This window comes from Cyanistes caeruleus, chromosome 2 (assembly GCF_971803275.1).
Source record: "Cyanistes caeruleus chromosome 2, bCyaCae1.hap1.1, whole genome shotgun sequence".
NCBI lineage: Eukaryota > Metazoa > Chordata > Aves > Passeriformes > Paridae > Cyanistes > Cyanistes caeruleus.
Window position 1 is genome coordinate 68,994,150 of NC_141702.1, and position 15,602 is coordinate 69,009,751.

At 39.0% G+C, this 15,602-nt stretch overlaps 1 protein-coding gene across 5 annotated transcripts in view; it reads right to left on the reverse strand.

Annotated features, from left to right (window-relative positions):
- The window catches only part of MTR (5-methyltetrahydrofolate-homocysteine methyltransferase), a 50,324-nt gene that overhangs the window by 31,426 nt on the left and 3,296 nt on the right, over window positions 1-15,602 (reverse strand). For 2 of the 5 annotated variants that reach the window (XM_086877717.1, XM_086877718.1), the window contains exons 2-9: window positions 12,664-12,875; window positions 10,120-10,209; window positions 9,260-9,329; window positions 8,129-8,221; window positions 7,930-8,036; window positions 6,622-6,681; window positions 4,096-4,190; window positions 326-426 (exon numbers count right to left, since the gene is read on the reverse strand). In XM_086877717.1, the coding sequence (XP_086733843.1) occupies window positions 326-426; window positions 4,096-4,190; window positions 6,622-6,681; window positions 7,930-8,036; window positions 8,129-8,221; window positions 9,260-9,329; window positions 10,120-10,209; window positions 12,664-12,875 (828 nt within the window). Of the gene's footprint in view, window positions 1-325; window positions 427-4,095; window positions 4,191-6,621; window positions 6,682-7,929; window positions 8,037-8,128; window positions 8,222-9,259; window positions 9,330-10,119; window positions 10,210-12,663; window positions 12,879-15,602 lie in introns of all 5 variants that reach the window. The other 3 variants (XM_086877720.1, XM_086877722.1, XM_086877719.1) reach the window with 2 other exon arrangements.

Consider the following 15,602-nt stretch of genomic DNA (forward strand, 5'->3'; position numbering starts at 1 on the left):
TAGTACTGCCATTTGTTTAAAGTCCTAAAGAACAGAAGTAAATTCCATAAAAGGCCCATTTAAAGCAGCTACAATTGTATGAGGACTAAAATGCCTCATCACCCTTGCAATCACTACTCAGCAGATTATTAATTATGCAAGAAATCATTCTGGATTCGTTGTCAAAGAACTAACAACAGTTACTTTCAGCAGTTTAAAATATTCTTACTCCCTTTTTAATAAATCATCTTTTCAAGTTATTTCAACTGTATTACTGCTAACAAGATGGAACAGGTTAGCTACATTTCATGGGCCTGTAAGCATAGGAACATGTGCACCAACACACCTGCGTTGGGGTAACAGATGATGTAGGCGGTTGTACATTTTCCAATTGTTTCAATGAATGGACGCATTTCAACTGCCCCTAAAGCACAATTTAAGCCAATACTGGAAAATAAATTTTCAAAAATTATATTGAAGTAAAAACACCTTTTACACATACAACAGATGAATGTTAGTGCTGGCAACTGCTAACTCCCACAATCATCTAGAACAAAACCAACCTGATCTCCAATTTCTTTAATCACCATCATCAATACAGCATGACTGTGCAAAAGGAGAACCCTCAGGTGGAAGAAAAGCACAAGAGGGAAGGGGGCTGGACTGAATTGAACTGGGAACAATAAATCAAGATTTCATTTCAAAATCCAGGAGGAAAGTGGCAGCATTTTGACAGCAACTGCAGCAACACGACGGCTCTGTATTTTCTAGGTAAGAGAGAGAACAGTGGAATGAGAATGGCAGATTGGAAAGGAGTCTAATGTACAGGAAGAAGTATGAAAAAAGGTTGAAAAAGCAAGACCTGCTTCAAGCTGCTAACTCATCATTTTCTTTACAAATTATATATAAATTATGTCAGCTTTGGAGGAGAGCAAGTGCCTCCCCCAAGAAGCCTCATGGCAGCACAAAGCTTGGGCAACTGAATCTGCTACATCTTACTAATCAAGACAGCACTACAGCAGAAGAATTTTTGCATTAGTAATTTTCTAAACAATTTTACTAGTATATGAGAAAAAATCATTTTCTTTCATTCAATAACTGATACATAAATGAGACTTGCACTCAAAACATCTCCATTTGTATTAAATACAGAAATGTATCTTGCAGATAGTGTGAAAGATATTTTTACATATTTCCTGATCTTTCTGCACCACTCTAGAAACCCCCTGAGCACTGCAGAACTTGGAAGGTGTTCACAGAGCTGCTGGAAGAGGAAGACGTAAAAAAGCTTTCTCTTTTCCTGGAATAACAGCCTCAGAGAAGATGCAAGCTAACCCACTGAATCAGCAACGTGTAACAGCCACATCTCCCAGCTGACTGAGCTCCACAGGCAGCTGAGCTAATTAAGTGCCTGTATGCCCACTTAGTTTCACAGAGGTCAAAAGCAGAAAAGCCCTGCACAGGACTGGGAGCATAAAATGGTTTTTGACTTTTCTTCTGTTTCCAAGGACTAGGCAGAGTGCTGGTAACATCATAAGTAGTAGCAATAAATGCTTGAATTCAGATTTACTTGTTGAACAGAATGAAAACTGTTGAAATCTGAGGGGCTTACACCAACAGCCAAACCAAGCATTTTGAATATCACAGTCAAAGATAGATATCAAATAATGCACAAACCCCTTCTTCCAATAACTTAGGGATGAGACAGTAAGGGTTTGGCTGTATTTTTGTTTTGGTTTGGTGTTTGAAGAGGGAGGGTATATGTTTTTTTAAACAGCAAGCTCTACCTTCAAAATGCTTTCTCTAATACATTTTATACGAGCCAGAAAAATTTGAAAATAACCTTTTTTTTATCATTTCAAGATTTGGTGTTTACATATCTTTAAATCCATCATACAGATTGCCTGGATACAAACAGCAAGCCCAAGGAATACACAATTTATTACAGCAATGAGGTTCTGGAATTTATTTCCAAGTGTGGGCTCCCCCACACTCAAGATTTTCAAAGCAAGTCAAGAACGGTTAGCAAGATTACCCTTATCAAATGCAGACAAATGCAGTGTATTTCCTACTCTTAAATCATTCAATTTACAAACTTCCAGTTCATACTCCCCACACATCAAACTGCCTGAATTATTACCCATTACAGGGGTTGCTGACAAGTATATTTATGAGCATGACACAATCCAAGCATTACTTGTCTCAGAACTGCAGCACAGACACGCACATTCGTTCAGAAACAAAAAGCATCTTCTGTGGCCATTATCATCTCCTCACAGCACACATCATGCAAGAAATCATTTGAGAAAAGCAAACTGTTAAGCACACCTCAAAAGCCAGCAGCCTTGAGCCAGATAGCTAATATTCTGTCACTGCTACCCTAATGTAATAACCATCACACACCCATCTTAAACATCACCTCCCTCTCTTGCTCACTTCTCCACAGCAGTCATACATAAAGTCCTGTGAAAGGTAAGGCTGCAGAGTGCCCTTGGGATCAGAACAAAATCCACATTATGGCCCAAAACTCAGTGTATGCCTTCTCAATGCTGCCACAGTAGTATCATAGGATTTGAAACAACGCATCAGAGCATTTCTCATGGCAAGCAGCTTGACACATGTCTTTCAGCACTTGCTAAGTACAGTTCATGAGTTTCTCAGCTACCACCTCCATTGCCAGACACAAAGCACACACTTTTAAGGGTGGGCTCCAAACTAAACTGAATTAAGGATGACACATCACCCTAATCAGGGCATATACAACCCAAACAGAAACACATGAATATGTGTAACACGATTCCTAGGATACTACTACTAATAAGCTTTTTCACAACCCTAAAGCCACTCTGCACCAATTTGGCCACAGAAACAACATTAAATGCAATCTGTTCCAACCACTAAAACCCTTCTGCTACAGTGCTGTACAGTAGCCTTTTCACAAACGAGAAACAGGCCCTAAACATTGAGACCCATAAGACAGCTTTTATGAAATATGCTTTAATAAATTATTGATTTCTGCTCCAGTGCCCTTTGTTCTTCTTCAGAAGCAAAAGAGTTAGAGCAAAATCATCTGAGAAAGACTCATGCCAAATATGGATCATGAGGCCATGATGCTGAGAGAAGAAGTCAACTACCACCCTGTTCCAAGATGCTCCATATGTTACTTCTGGAACACCGTCTGGTCTGGGAAAGTGGAGCCTCAAGGGCAGTCAGGAAAACTGTGAACGCAGTCTTCTGCTTCTGCATCACTGAGATGACAGATTGCATGGTTTAGCTGAAATTTTGTTGTAAAAACAAACAATGGCTCATCATAATGTGCATGGTGTGCACTAGTAATAGTGAACTAAATGCTTTCAGTTAGAATATTCTAAGAAAAAAACATCTATTTCTGGTGTAAGTTTTTGTGTGAAGAGAACCAACCTGAGAGTGAAAAAAGGCAACGAGGAAAGAGAAGACAAGGAGGTAGAACAGGGTAAATAAACACAGAAGAAGAGATAACCAGTGAAGGCATTCAAATGAATATGCAAAACCTTGCACAATGACACATTATCCATTTGCACAGCTCTTAACCTCATATTTATTTGAACTTTTCTACCTGGATAAAAAAGAATTAAAAGCAAATGGAGGCATCAGGAGCCCTCAAAACAACCATGCCTATCCTTGAAAAAAACACTGAGGGCACATTTTTCTACAAGTTCAGTAAAAAGAACACTGCAATAGTATCTTATGCTTTGTTCTTTCAAGAAACCCTAAAACACTCTCAGCTGGCACTGCTTCCCTCTAAGAAAGAGATACAAGTCCTGTCTGTACCAGGGATTGGCTCCTTGCACAGCCCAAGACAGTAGGAGATGGCAAACTAGTTTCAGATTTTGACCTAATTGTGATTTCAGTGTAAACACAAAGCCTCAGATTATTTAAAGCAATGAATTAAAAATTCAGCTTTCTTTGGAAACATAATTTCTGAGAGGGAACAACAGAAAAACATGTTAGTAATGCACGTGATTAGGATGATCACAGTTTATATCATTTCCAGTTAGCTGTAAGTAAGGGTTAAAATAGAAAAGAAGTTCAATCTACAAATAATCAGCTAAGATAATGAATGATACATTTCCTTACCAAAGTGGCTTACTGTGGGAAACACTAATGACAAATGCCTCTCCTGTCTGGCCAGAGAGGGTACGCCCACTCTTATCCACAATAGTTCCAGAAACCTAAATATCAATTGAACACAGAGAGAGAAGAATTAAAAGCACGACAAAATGGAAAATTAAAATGGATGAACTGCTGTAACTCAAAGTAGAGAGACCTGTGTTCCACTTAAGGTGATGAGGCACAACTCAAACAGAAAAATGAAATCCTTTTCATTGTATAAATGTTAAACTATTTTTCTAGGAGAAAGAAGACTGGTTTTTTGTCTTTCCTTCTCTCCCCACTCCTCAGGGAAAAGAGAAAGAGGGAGAGGAGAAAACTAATCTGAGCCACCCAGCAACCAGGCAGCATGAGTACCATGGCATCATTCTGATGACAGCCTCTGAACCAATCCACAGGGGTTTTTTGTTCAGGCAGCTATCAGCACTCACCTTCTCCTCATCTCCCCATTTAAGTTATTTCAGGTCTCAGGACTCCTATTAAGTTCTTTGGTGGCGGTTGGTGGAAAGGTGGGAGAGGTGGGTCTCCTTTCACCACAAAAGAACATCAAATGTTGCAACTTAGTAGTGGAAGTATAAGTTTTAACCTGTATAATCACACTTCTTTAGCAGTACACAGAAAGAGATGTGCAAATAATAAATAACGTTTTGACCCCGACTAACAACTGTGAAGTTGAGAATTTGGGAGGCATCTGGATAAAGCAGGAAAGGCTCCTCAAATGTGCTGATTCTGGTCAGGATAATGTTAATTCTTGCAGTAGCCAGGAGGGGGCATGGCTAGGACAAAGGAGGTTACACCGTATCATTGCCAGGTGTGGGAGAAGGAAGACTCTCCAGGGAAGGGGTTCCTTCCAGTGGCTCAGAGCAGTGGGGTAACACCAGCTCTGAGCCAGTTCTGAGCCAGAGGTAGCAGTTTGGGAGACGCCGGTTCCAATCCAGGGAAAGAAAGATGGGAAGAAAGTGGGGGGAACAAAAAACCAGTGCATGGTTTGGAGAATCTCAGTGAGGGCACTAATTTGCAGACTACCATTCACAACAGCAGGCCTAAAAGCCTTTTTCTAACAGAACATGGAATGGGTTTATAAGACTCCATGCGAAAGTAAATCCACTATTTACTCCAAAGCATGTTTTAATATTGATGCCACTTCCCATGTTCAAAGTACTCAGTTAGGGTAGGGATCAGTAGAATCTCAGAGAGCTGTGCTAAGGGTCGTAGCTTCTCAACATAACTGAACTGAAAAGGAAACAAAGAATGAAGAACCAGGCTAAAGGACCACTCTGTACAGGGCAATGAAGACAAAAAGTCAACCCAGAAAACTCTCTGTGCTAACTGACCAAGTACAAAGTTGTGAACACAAAAGTTCTACAAAACGACACCTCCAAACCAGTTTTTATTGTTCTAGAAGCTAAACTAAGTAACAAAAGAGACTTTTATTAATGCAATTTCCAAGCTCACTAGCAATGAAGCAAAACATCAGAAACTACAAAAAAGAAATGGAAAAGGCAGAGAACATCACTAGGCTATCACACAATCCCTGATGTCTGCACTTTGAATGCTGTTTTGTATTATCATTCCACTCTGACTTGAGGAAGTGGAAAACAAAAATGGGACAATAATGAATGAACCAAATGGAACAGCTAAATGGAAGAGGACTCATCAGGCTGAAAAAAAGATGACTAAAGGAGGCTGTCACAAAGGACTACAAATGCCATGACTATACAGCAAAGGGAACATAGAACAGCTGCTCATTATCACTTTCAAGAGATAAATGGCAAGACACAATAGAAGTTATCAGGTGGACTGCCCAGAAGTAAGCAAACTTTCAAACCAGCATATTCATAAGCTGACAAAGTTACTGGCAGATTATTCTGTAGATGCCTGGGTCCCACACAGGTTTGAACACAGATGCAAGGAAGGAATAAACACATTCAACAAAAGACTACAAAAAGACACCAACTACAAATCAGAAAGCCTGGACTGAAAACTGTAGAAAACTGGAAGAATACATCAGAACTTCCAAAATAATCTTATTCTTTTTCTGTATTTCTTCCAATGCATTCATGAGCGACAACTATCAGAAAAAGACAGAGAAAGAATATGGAGTAAGACAGATTTTTCTGACTTCAAATGGCCATTCATTCTACTTGAAAATGTCCGAATTTGCTTAATTTCATCCTTGAAGCACTAGTTCCTATTGCCCTCAAGACTGCAAGCCTGAAAAAAACACATCATTAGACCTTTTCTCGTGGAAATACACAGAATAAATACACAATGGAATAAAGTCATTCCTTAGTCTATGGCTTGATCTGCTGAACAGAGCTATACAAGGCTGATTTCAGAAAACTGTAAGAGGTTTTACTTTCACAATCATGTGGAAAAAAGTAAATTTCCAATAAACTCATTTTCTTCATTTCAAAGCACTTTAATCAACTGTCATCTCAGCTAGTTCACAAATGTAGCTTAAGGATATGTAAAATATTGAAATATACTTACAAATATGGGTCGGGAAGCATACTCTTTCTCAAACAACTTCTGGAGTGCAAAAAGAGCAGCCTACAGAAGAATATGTTGCAAAACATAAATGATGTTTTGAGAGTTGTTCAGATTGTTAATTTATTTTTTTTTCTACAGGTTTGATGCCCTCTTTTATTTATTTATTTATTCTATGGCTGTCAGAACTTACTACATTCAGGAAGTTTTACCCTTAACCCCCAACATCTTCCAGATGTTCCAAAACACATTTTGGTAACAAGTAGAAAGAAAGTACCACAGGGAAACCTTGTAAGACCAAGACTACTCTGAAACCTAAATCACATCAGCACATACTTCTCCCTCATATCTCTAGCACAATTCGCAGCCCAAATGTGGTTGTATGTACTCTTCCCAGTACACATTCATTGCCCCTGAGGCTGTTTAGACATGTAGTTTCCAGAGGTTTCCAACCCTTCTACAAAGTTTTACAGTAAGAACTGCAAATGACTCCTGTGAAAGTCCTGAAAATGTCCTCTCTCCTTAGGGTAAGCAAGCTACCTGTGAACATGCCTTTAGCATTACGTTAAGCCCATAGGCTCCTTGCCAAACCTCCATGATGACTGGTCAGGTCTGCAATGGGCAAGTGATGTCACTGCACACTTTATTCAGCCTGTGGCAAAAGCCCAGAGAAACACTGTGTACATATCCAGACAGACTTTTGCACATAAAATCACAGGACAATTGCAAGTACCCTAACAACTGCATCCCCTGTGCTGAGAAGTTATTAGATAAAGAAGGAGGTGTTAAAATCCCATGAATTGTAGCACATTTCAACATTTTATTCCTTCCATTTTACCTTTCTAATCTTCTGTTCTAAATTGTTCTTTCTTAAAACTGATGGCAGAGTTTCCCCCAAAAAACACCTTTTAATAGAACAGCTTTACAAGCCTTCCCATGCCTGAAACCAGATTCACTGGACATTCCCTCCCCAGTAGGCATCACAAGCATCCTTTGGACAGACATGCTTATTGTGAAAAATAAAATCAGAAGCATTTGGAGATGTTAAGCAATACAGCACAGCTTCTGGGAAAAGGACAGCTGGCACAGACAGCCAGAAAGATACAAATGGCACATATTAAAGAGAAACCTCCTGGAAAAGGCTGATTAAAAACCATCTCCTCACATTCTACCCACTTGCTATCAACTGAAGAGTCTTCTCATGTATCTAGTAAAGAGTAGCTGATAGCTGAAAAAATATTTTGAATTTCCTTAGGTAGTACACCAAATATTTACATTAGTGTGATGAGGTTTTTACCACAAAAGTCTCACCTTAGCATTGGCAGTATCAAATATGGTTTCCACCAGTAAGATGTCAACTCCTCCATCCAAAAGTCCTTTGGCTTGTTCTGTATAGGCTTCAACCAGTTCATCAAAAGCTGTAAAACAGGAATGATGTTAACTTCATCTGGAGAAACATCTTTCAAGACTTCTGCCTGAGTCAAATAACTTGATGGTTATAAACACTTACTTATGTTCCTGTAATCTGGTCTCTCCACAGATGGAGACACAGAGAGTGTCCTGTTTGTTGGACCCATGGCTCCAGCAACATATCTCCTAATTCCTAGACCAAGACACAGTCAGTGTAAAATACCTCCAACACCACCAAGACATACATGTCATTCAAGGATGAAGAAATATAAAACATGAAACTCTTGTCTCAAATCTAGAGTTTAATAAGCACAGGATCACCCAGCACAGCCGACTTTTTTATTTTAATCCAACAGGAGGTTCAATGTATACTCACAGTACAGAAGAACATTTCTGAAAAGGTCAGCTGTCTCAATTAATTTTTCTTCTAAGACTCATTCGTCTCTTAACACAAGAAACTTCATTTAATCACTCTAAACACACAGTATAGAACTGTCCTGGCACTTTTCACTACATAGCCTTATTTGAATATTCTGGCATGTGTCATAAAACCCCCACTTTTTAAAAGCATATTCCAAATTGCATTTTTTTATTGCATACTATGAATGACATCAGTAAAGTGCTATCTGAACAGAAGCAGCACTGTAAGCCTGAAATACAGTTTGATTGTAGAATACAAGCAGAAATAAGCCTTTGAAAGACAGCAGTGTCACCAGAAGTGTAAAGAAGCTCTAACCCCTCTCACATAATGCCTGGAAGGCACCTGTAGAAATGAAATCAAAATACTAAGATGATTCCACTAGTTGCTGAATAAAGTTAAACCACTAGACAAACACTAGGATTAACTGGTAATCCACATTTACCTACAATCAGCTATCCTAGTTCTGGGGTACAAAGACTTGTGTCGTACAGTCCCTGCTGAATATATTTTCTCTAAAACACATCTGAAAATGTGGATCACCTGCAGTCTAAACCAGGTGGGCACAGGATAGCTGTGCTGAAGAAGGACTAGATCCTTCCAAACACAATGAAATCAGTGTGATATGAACAGGGATATGAAATTGCTGTTACTGTGCCTAACTTAAAAACATGCACAGCATCATTCTACATCCCCAGCATCATTCTACATCCCCATAATGTAAACCATCAAGATATTCTCTAGTTAGCAACATTTCAAAGATTGCAGCATCATCAAAACCACAAACAAGTAAAAAGTTCAAATAATACTAACCTGTCTGAGTAGTTACAGTGTCTGCTGCTTTTCTGGCCACCTGTGCAGAGACTCTGTTTAATCGATATGCCTGGAACAATTACAGAAAAATACTTTAGTTCAGTCCAGGTTACTCATCCTCAAAGAAACCCAACACCTGAATCCAGCAGCTTGCCCTACACTCTGAAGGTTCCCCAAGTCATAGAAGTATGTATCAACACCATCACCAGGCTTCAAAAGGAACAGCTCGATAGATCTCAGCAACCAAGTTACATGGCAGGTTCATCCCGTGCATGCCCCAGCCTAGAGCTGCTAATCATAAAATTTCATTCTTTGAGATAGTAAATGAATCCTGCTGATCTCAACAGAAGCTGAAGGACAGGACTTTGACGACAAAATTAGCCTACTCTTAAGTTCACTTTTTATTCAAGTAGTATATTTCCAAGTATTTACTTTCACATATTTCCCAAAACCCTCAAAAAAATATTTAACAAAGAATTGGCACAATAAATTCAAACTAGAAAGGACTTCTACATACACCAGCACAAACAACACATAAGCAATACCCAGGAAAAAAGCAGTTCCATTGTGGCATTTGGTAAGTTGGAAGAACTGAAGCAAAACATCCCTGTTCACAGAACTGAGAGATCCCAGGAATGCTCAGAAAAACCTGGGACTAAGTATTATTGCCTGTACCTCTGTCAACAAGAAGCACACTATGTCTGTGACACAGCAAGTGCAACTGTCCACAGCAGCAGAAATGATCCCATCACATAGCTCGAGAGGCAGCATGCAGCCGATAAGCACAATACCAATCAACCTAATCTTGGTTGCTAGGACATGATTAATATTTTAATGTGTAAATATTTTAGCATTCTTACCAAATGCTCAAGGCCGTAGTCAGCCTGTGCAACTCGGGTGCTGCTGAAAGTGTTGGTTTCAATGATGTCAGCGCCTGACAGCAAATATTCCTGCAAGACATGAAACAAAAAAAGCCTGAGGGATGGAATTCAAGTAACCCCACTACTTTGCCTCATCCAGTTGACCAAAAGTCACTAATCATTTCCCAGTTCGAAGCTGATCAAACTCTAAAGGCTTTATTCAAACGCACAGCGCCAAAGCAATAGCAGTATTCCATGTAACCAATTTTCAGAATTTCAATGTCAGCCTCACTTTCTATTAACAAGTGACAATTATAGAAGTCACCTCTGACACCAGAGCACATTTTAGATTTCTGCACAGGGATATAGTCAGACACAGTCCAATCACCATCAGAGCAAGAAAGGGCTGCTGTGGGCAGTCTCAGAAAAGGCCCAAATTAAACAACAGAAAAGATTAGAAAATTTAAATGTTCTGAAGGGATTTGTACAGCACAAGAGCACAGTGGGACAGAATACAAGCTTAGGAGAATTATGTTTTGTGCAGATCTCATTTAAAGTTTAACTAATGACCGAGATTCACATAACATTTAAGACTTCTGCTCCATTTTGGTTGTCTAATTCCCACAGAAGTAAACTGCAATCAATGCAAACGTAAACTTTTTTGCAGATTCTAGCCTGCATTTGTATAACCTCTATCAGTTTCTCTCCTCCCTAACTCATTTTTTTTGATCCCTTTGAACCCTGGCATGATCATACTCAAGGAAACTAAAACACTTTAAGTGCTAGTTAATCAAAAATACTGATGCTACTGTTGAACATAAATCCCTCAGATTTTCCTACAAGAAGCATCTGAACTCATTGAGTTCAACAGTGCAAATAAAATCTTGATCCAAATGACAGCTAAAAATAAATTTGTTTTAAAACACGTTTTGCTGCAAACAAATATGCTTTCTCTCAACTCCTCTTGAAAATATATGAAAATATCTACAAATAGATACATGAAAATATACAAACTCTTATATACAAACTCATACCAATAACATTAACTTTCTGAAAATTATCTAAACATGTTTAATGTATAAAAGCCCTCCCAACTTTACTGTCTACCACCATAGAAGGAAATAATATACTCAAAGCAGGAAGTTAATTTTTGCCTTTGAAAATAAATCACATCTCTTAGCTCTGAATCTGACTTTGCCAGCCAAGGTATGGCTAACATTTGGTTTTTAAGCTACCTGTATCTGTGAGATCTAACTCACTGGGTCATTCATAAAACAAAACAAAAACAAAACACTTCTTTGTACAAATATTTTCATCTATTATTGCAAGTTCCTTCTGTCCAGTTCTCAGAAGAAATAACCCCTGGTAGCTGTAAAATATGAAGTCACCACCCATTGCTCAGAAAGCCTCTGACACAATAGTTGCTACAGGGATGGGGATCACAAAAGACAGTTCTTTTTTCACTCTTCCTAAAGCACCTATAACTGGCCATTACAGAGATAACAGCAGGTTACTTTGTTTGAGTCAATACATACGTTCTCAAGTCACATCACTATTGCTCTGCTAAACCTGCCAAATTCAACTGTTAAAGCAGCTTACCCTATTAAAACCAAAGCTATTATAAATTCCAAGGTTCATGAGCACTATTGCTCAGTTGAACTCAATCTACAAATACTTCCTTCTAAAATTTTTATAGGTCAAAGACTGATTCCTTCATCACTCTTAAAATACAAACAATAGTAGTTAAAACTTAATTAAAAAATACAGATTACCTTCCAAGTTTAACCAACATAAGCCAAATATATAACCCATCAATGGAATACAGATTTTGTCAATAAATAATTGGAAAAGCCCAGAACAGATATGAGGCTTCAACTGAATAACAAATAGCTGCAACACTATTCAAGCATTCCAATTATTACAGTAAGACCTATGAATACCTGCAGCTCAATAAATATAAGACTTAGGGAGCTGTTTTTTAAAGTCTAACTGAAGACAGGAAAACAATGAAATCTGTTTGCAAATTCCTAATCATCAGCAGATTAGACTGTTAGACTCTGAGACACACATTAATATTCTAGGGAAAAAACAAGACTGTGGAAGCACATATACTCATTAACTACAGAGGCCTGCTTCAGGCTGCCACATTTAACAGCCCTTTAATACACAATTATAGAAACACATCTAGAATTCAGATATGTCCTACTTAGATGCATTTCAAGTGCTAGCTGATAATAAGAAGAGGAAATAAAGATGAAATAAAACAGAACCTACAATTAATAGAAATACATCAGGGACTTAAGTCAAAAAGGGATTTAAAAATAGCACTGCCTGGGTGACATCAGGAACCAAGACAAAAATGCTGTGCCCACACAACCAGAAGAGTCAAATCTGCTCATTCTTTTTCACATGGTTACCTAGCACTCTCTTCCCTAACCCCAAAAGACAGTGGAGAGCCAGGAGCCTATGGTATGGAAAAGGGGAGTGCAGAGACCAAGGTCTCCCTCTTCTTCTTGTCGAGAGACAGAAAGCAGAACCACCTACCTTGTGTATGTCACAGATTATATCAGGCTGAGTTATACTGAGAAGGTCATTATTGCCTTTCAAAGGCCTGGAATGATCTTTAAATTCATGCCCTCGGAAATGCTCTTCTGTCAGCGCATGTTGCTGGATCATGGTCCCCATGCCCCCATCCAAAACCATTATCCGCTCCTGTAGAATAGCCTCAATTTCATCTTCCACACTTTTCTTGGGATCTGCTGGAAAAAGATAAACCAAATATTAAGTAGCTCTGAAATTCCCTATCTATACACATGGCCAACCTGAGCTCTTTCCACTCAAGAACAAAGTAACCAATCCTCTGCTGAAATCAGACAGTAACTGGTTCACTTCACCTGCAGTTCCTATTACCTGATGTAAGGTAACAGCTACATCTGTCTAAATACAATTAGGCTCAATTGGTCCTTTACCTAAGGACAGTCACCCACAAGCAGTCAACCAAAGTTCACAAGGGCATACATGAAAATCTCTATGTAAACTAGTTTCCAAAACTGAGAAGTGTGATAATTTCCCCACCAATGTTTGAATGGCAATGCAGAGCTGCCTCTTGGTAGCAGACACAACACTCTAAGTGGTACACAAGTGCAAAACAGAAATAGTAAACTTCATTAAAAACAAACAACAAATACCCACATCTATTCTTCTAATTGCTTATATCATAATGATACAGAGAAATAAACTGAGCAAACAAAACAATTTTTCAACTGAATCCTAAATTCCCTTAGGATTACAGTAGTAAATGACAACTTGACAAACACCAAGATATGCTAACAGATAATAGCCAGGCTTTACTTTCTTTTGCATAAATGTAACAAGATACCCTTTTCCTCCACAATGCCAGAGGAAAATAGATCAGGCAAATCACACGGTTATTTATAAGATAATGAGCAGGGTAAATCCAACCATGACTAAAACAAAATACTGTAGACACTTCAGCACTATCATTAGAAATAAAGATGTAGAACTGCTTCAAGATTCCAAACACAGCTCATCCCAAACATTAAGCAAAAAGTTTCATCTGAGGCATTAAAAAAACAAACAAACAAAATCCCCAAACAAACAAAAAAAATTCCATAAAACCCCAATAAAATCCCCAAGACCACACCAACAGTAATTCTTCTTTTCCCCTTTAGAACATACACTGAATTATTTCAGAATGCAAACACACATACAGAATCAGAATGGGCCAGGTTGGAAGGGACTGCAGGGGATCATCTGGTGCAACCTCCCTACTCAGGCAGGGTCAGCCTAGAGCACCTGGCACAGGATTGAGACCAGGGAGTTCTTAAGTATCTCCAGAGAGGAAGAGTCCACAACCTGTCTGGATAACCTGTTCCAGTGCTCAGTCACCCTCACAGTGAAGTTCTTCCTCATATTCAGGTGGAATTCCTGCACATCAGTTTCTGCCCATTGCCTCTTCTCCTGTTGGTTAGCACCTTTGAGAAGTGCCTGGATCCATCCTCTTGGCACCCTCCCTTTAGATACTTATAGGCATTACATACATATAGGTACATATACATCTATATATACATATATAGATGTACACATATATATACATATATGTAGGTATTACAATAGGTAAGATTGTATATATAGCAAAATAATCGAACAACCTCTTTACCAAAAATCCAAATTACAAGAGTAGGACCCCACTGATGTTTCACGAATATGTGAATGCTCTGCTATTCTACATCTGTTTCCTTCATTCAGCTTCATCCTACTCTTCAAGACTTGTTTTGTTTTTAGGTTATGAACTATCAAAGCCCTTTTAAAAAAATTAATTCTTTCCAAGGCACAAAAATATCCTCATCTCTCATTACAACATAACTTACTACTACACACAATACTACTTAAAAATCACTGGCAACTGTTGATTTATTTCCTTCTGCATCTGTACAATGAATCTTCTCTTTTGACATTAGTACTGTTAAAAAGCAATGTACTGGAGAGAAGCTGAGGCCATGAGGAAAGCATTGCAAAGCTACATTTATACCAACACTCTGGAAAAACAGCTCTAAATCAGAAGTAGTCTCAGCATGAAGAGAAGTCAAAGAAAATGTGCTCTCTAGTAAGTATGAAGCATCTGAGAGCAGATTAAAATACCACAAAGTAAGGCACCCTTGCTTCAAGTTGAAAGTTTTAACACCACACAGGCAGGCTCAGCAGGTTCTTACATAAGAGCTTAAATCTACTCAAGTTAAACCATCAAATTATTCATGAGAATAGTATCAATCCTTGAGCTAAAGGCTTTTAGAAGCAAGACACGAAAAACTGTATCTAAAAGTAGGTCTGCAGCACAGACTCCCAATGGAGTGTAATCCATGTGCTTCCAAGAGCCACAGCCCAGTGAGACACGCAGGCACTGAAGCTCACTGGTGCTTTAGCGAGCCTCCTACGCCAACTCCTTGGCCCTGAGAGCTGCAGCCCAGACAGCTGAGACGGGCTGTTGGAGCCCTCCCAAAACCAGTCCTGCTTTCTATAGGCTTTAAACTATGTGCTTCCCAACTATCTCCTCATCCACACTGGGAAGCAAAGATTTACCCATTGGTTGTAATCCTGTACTTCGCATGGTCCATTCTGGTTTCTCTACTGCTCGCTTCACTGAACAGAAACAATGAGCAGTCTTTGGTTTTCTGCTCGTAGGAGCACAGATCCCTGTCTCACTGCAACAGCCTTACTGAATTTTTCAAAATCTGTGCTTCTTCAGCAGCATCTCAAAAAGCTGCAGGAAACAGGGTAGGAATCATGAGGGTGGCCATCAGTGCCACAGGTATGCAGACTCTGTTTTACACAGGGATGCAACAGCTCCAGGCCTACCAAAACCCAATTTACCTGTCCTTGCTATGAATAACATCTGACTCTTCTTCTATCAGGAGCATGCACTACTTGAAGTCATGTCCTGCCATATTGATGGTACAATTTAA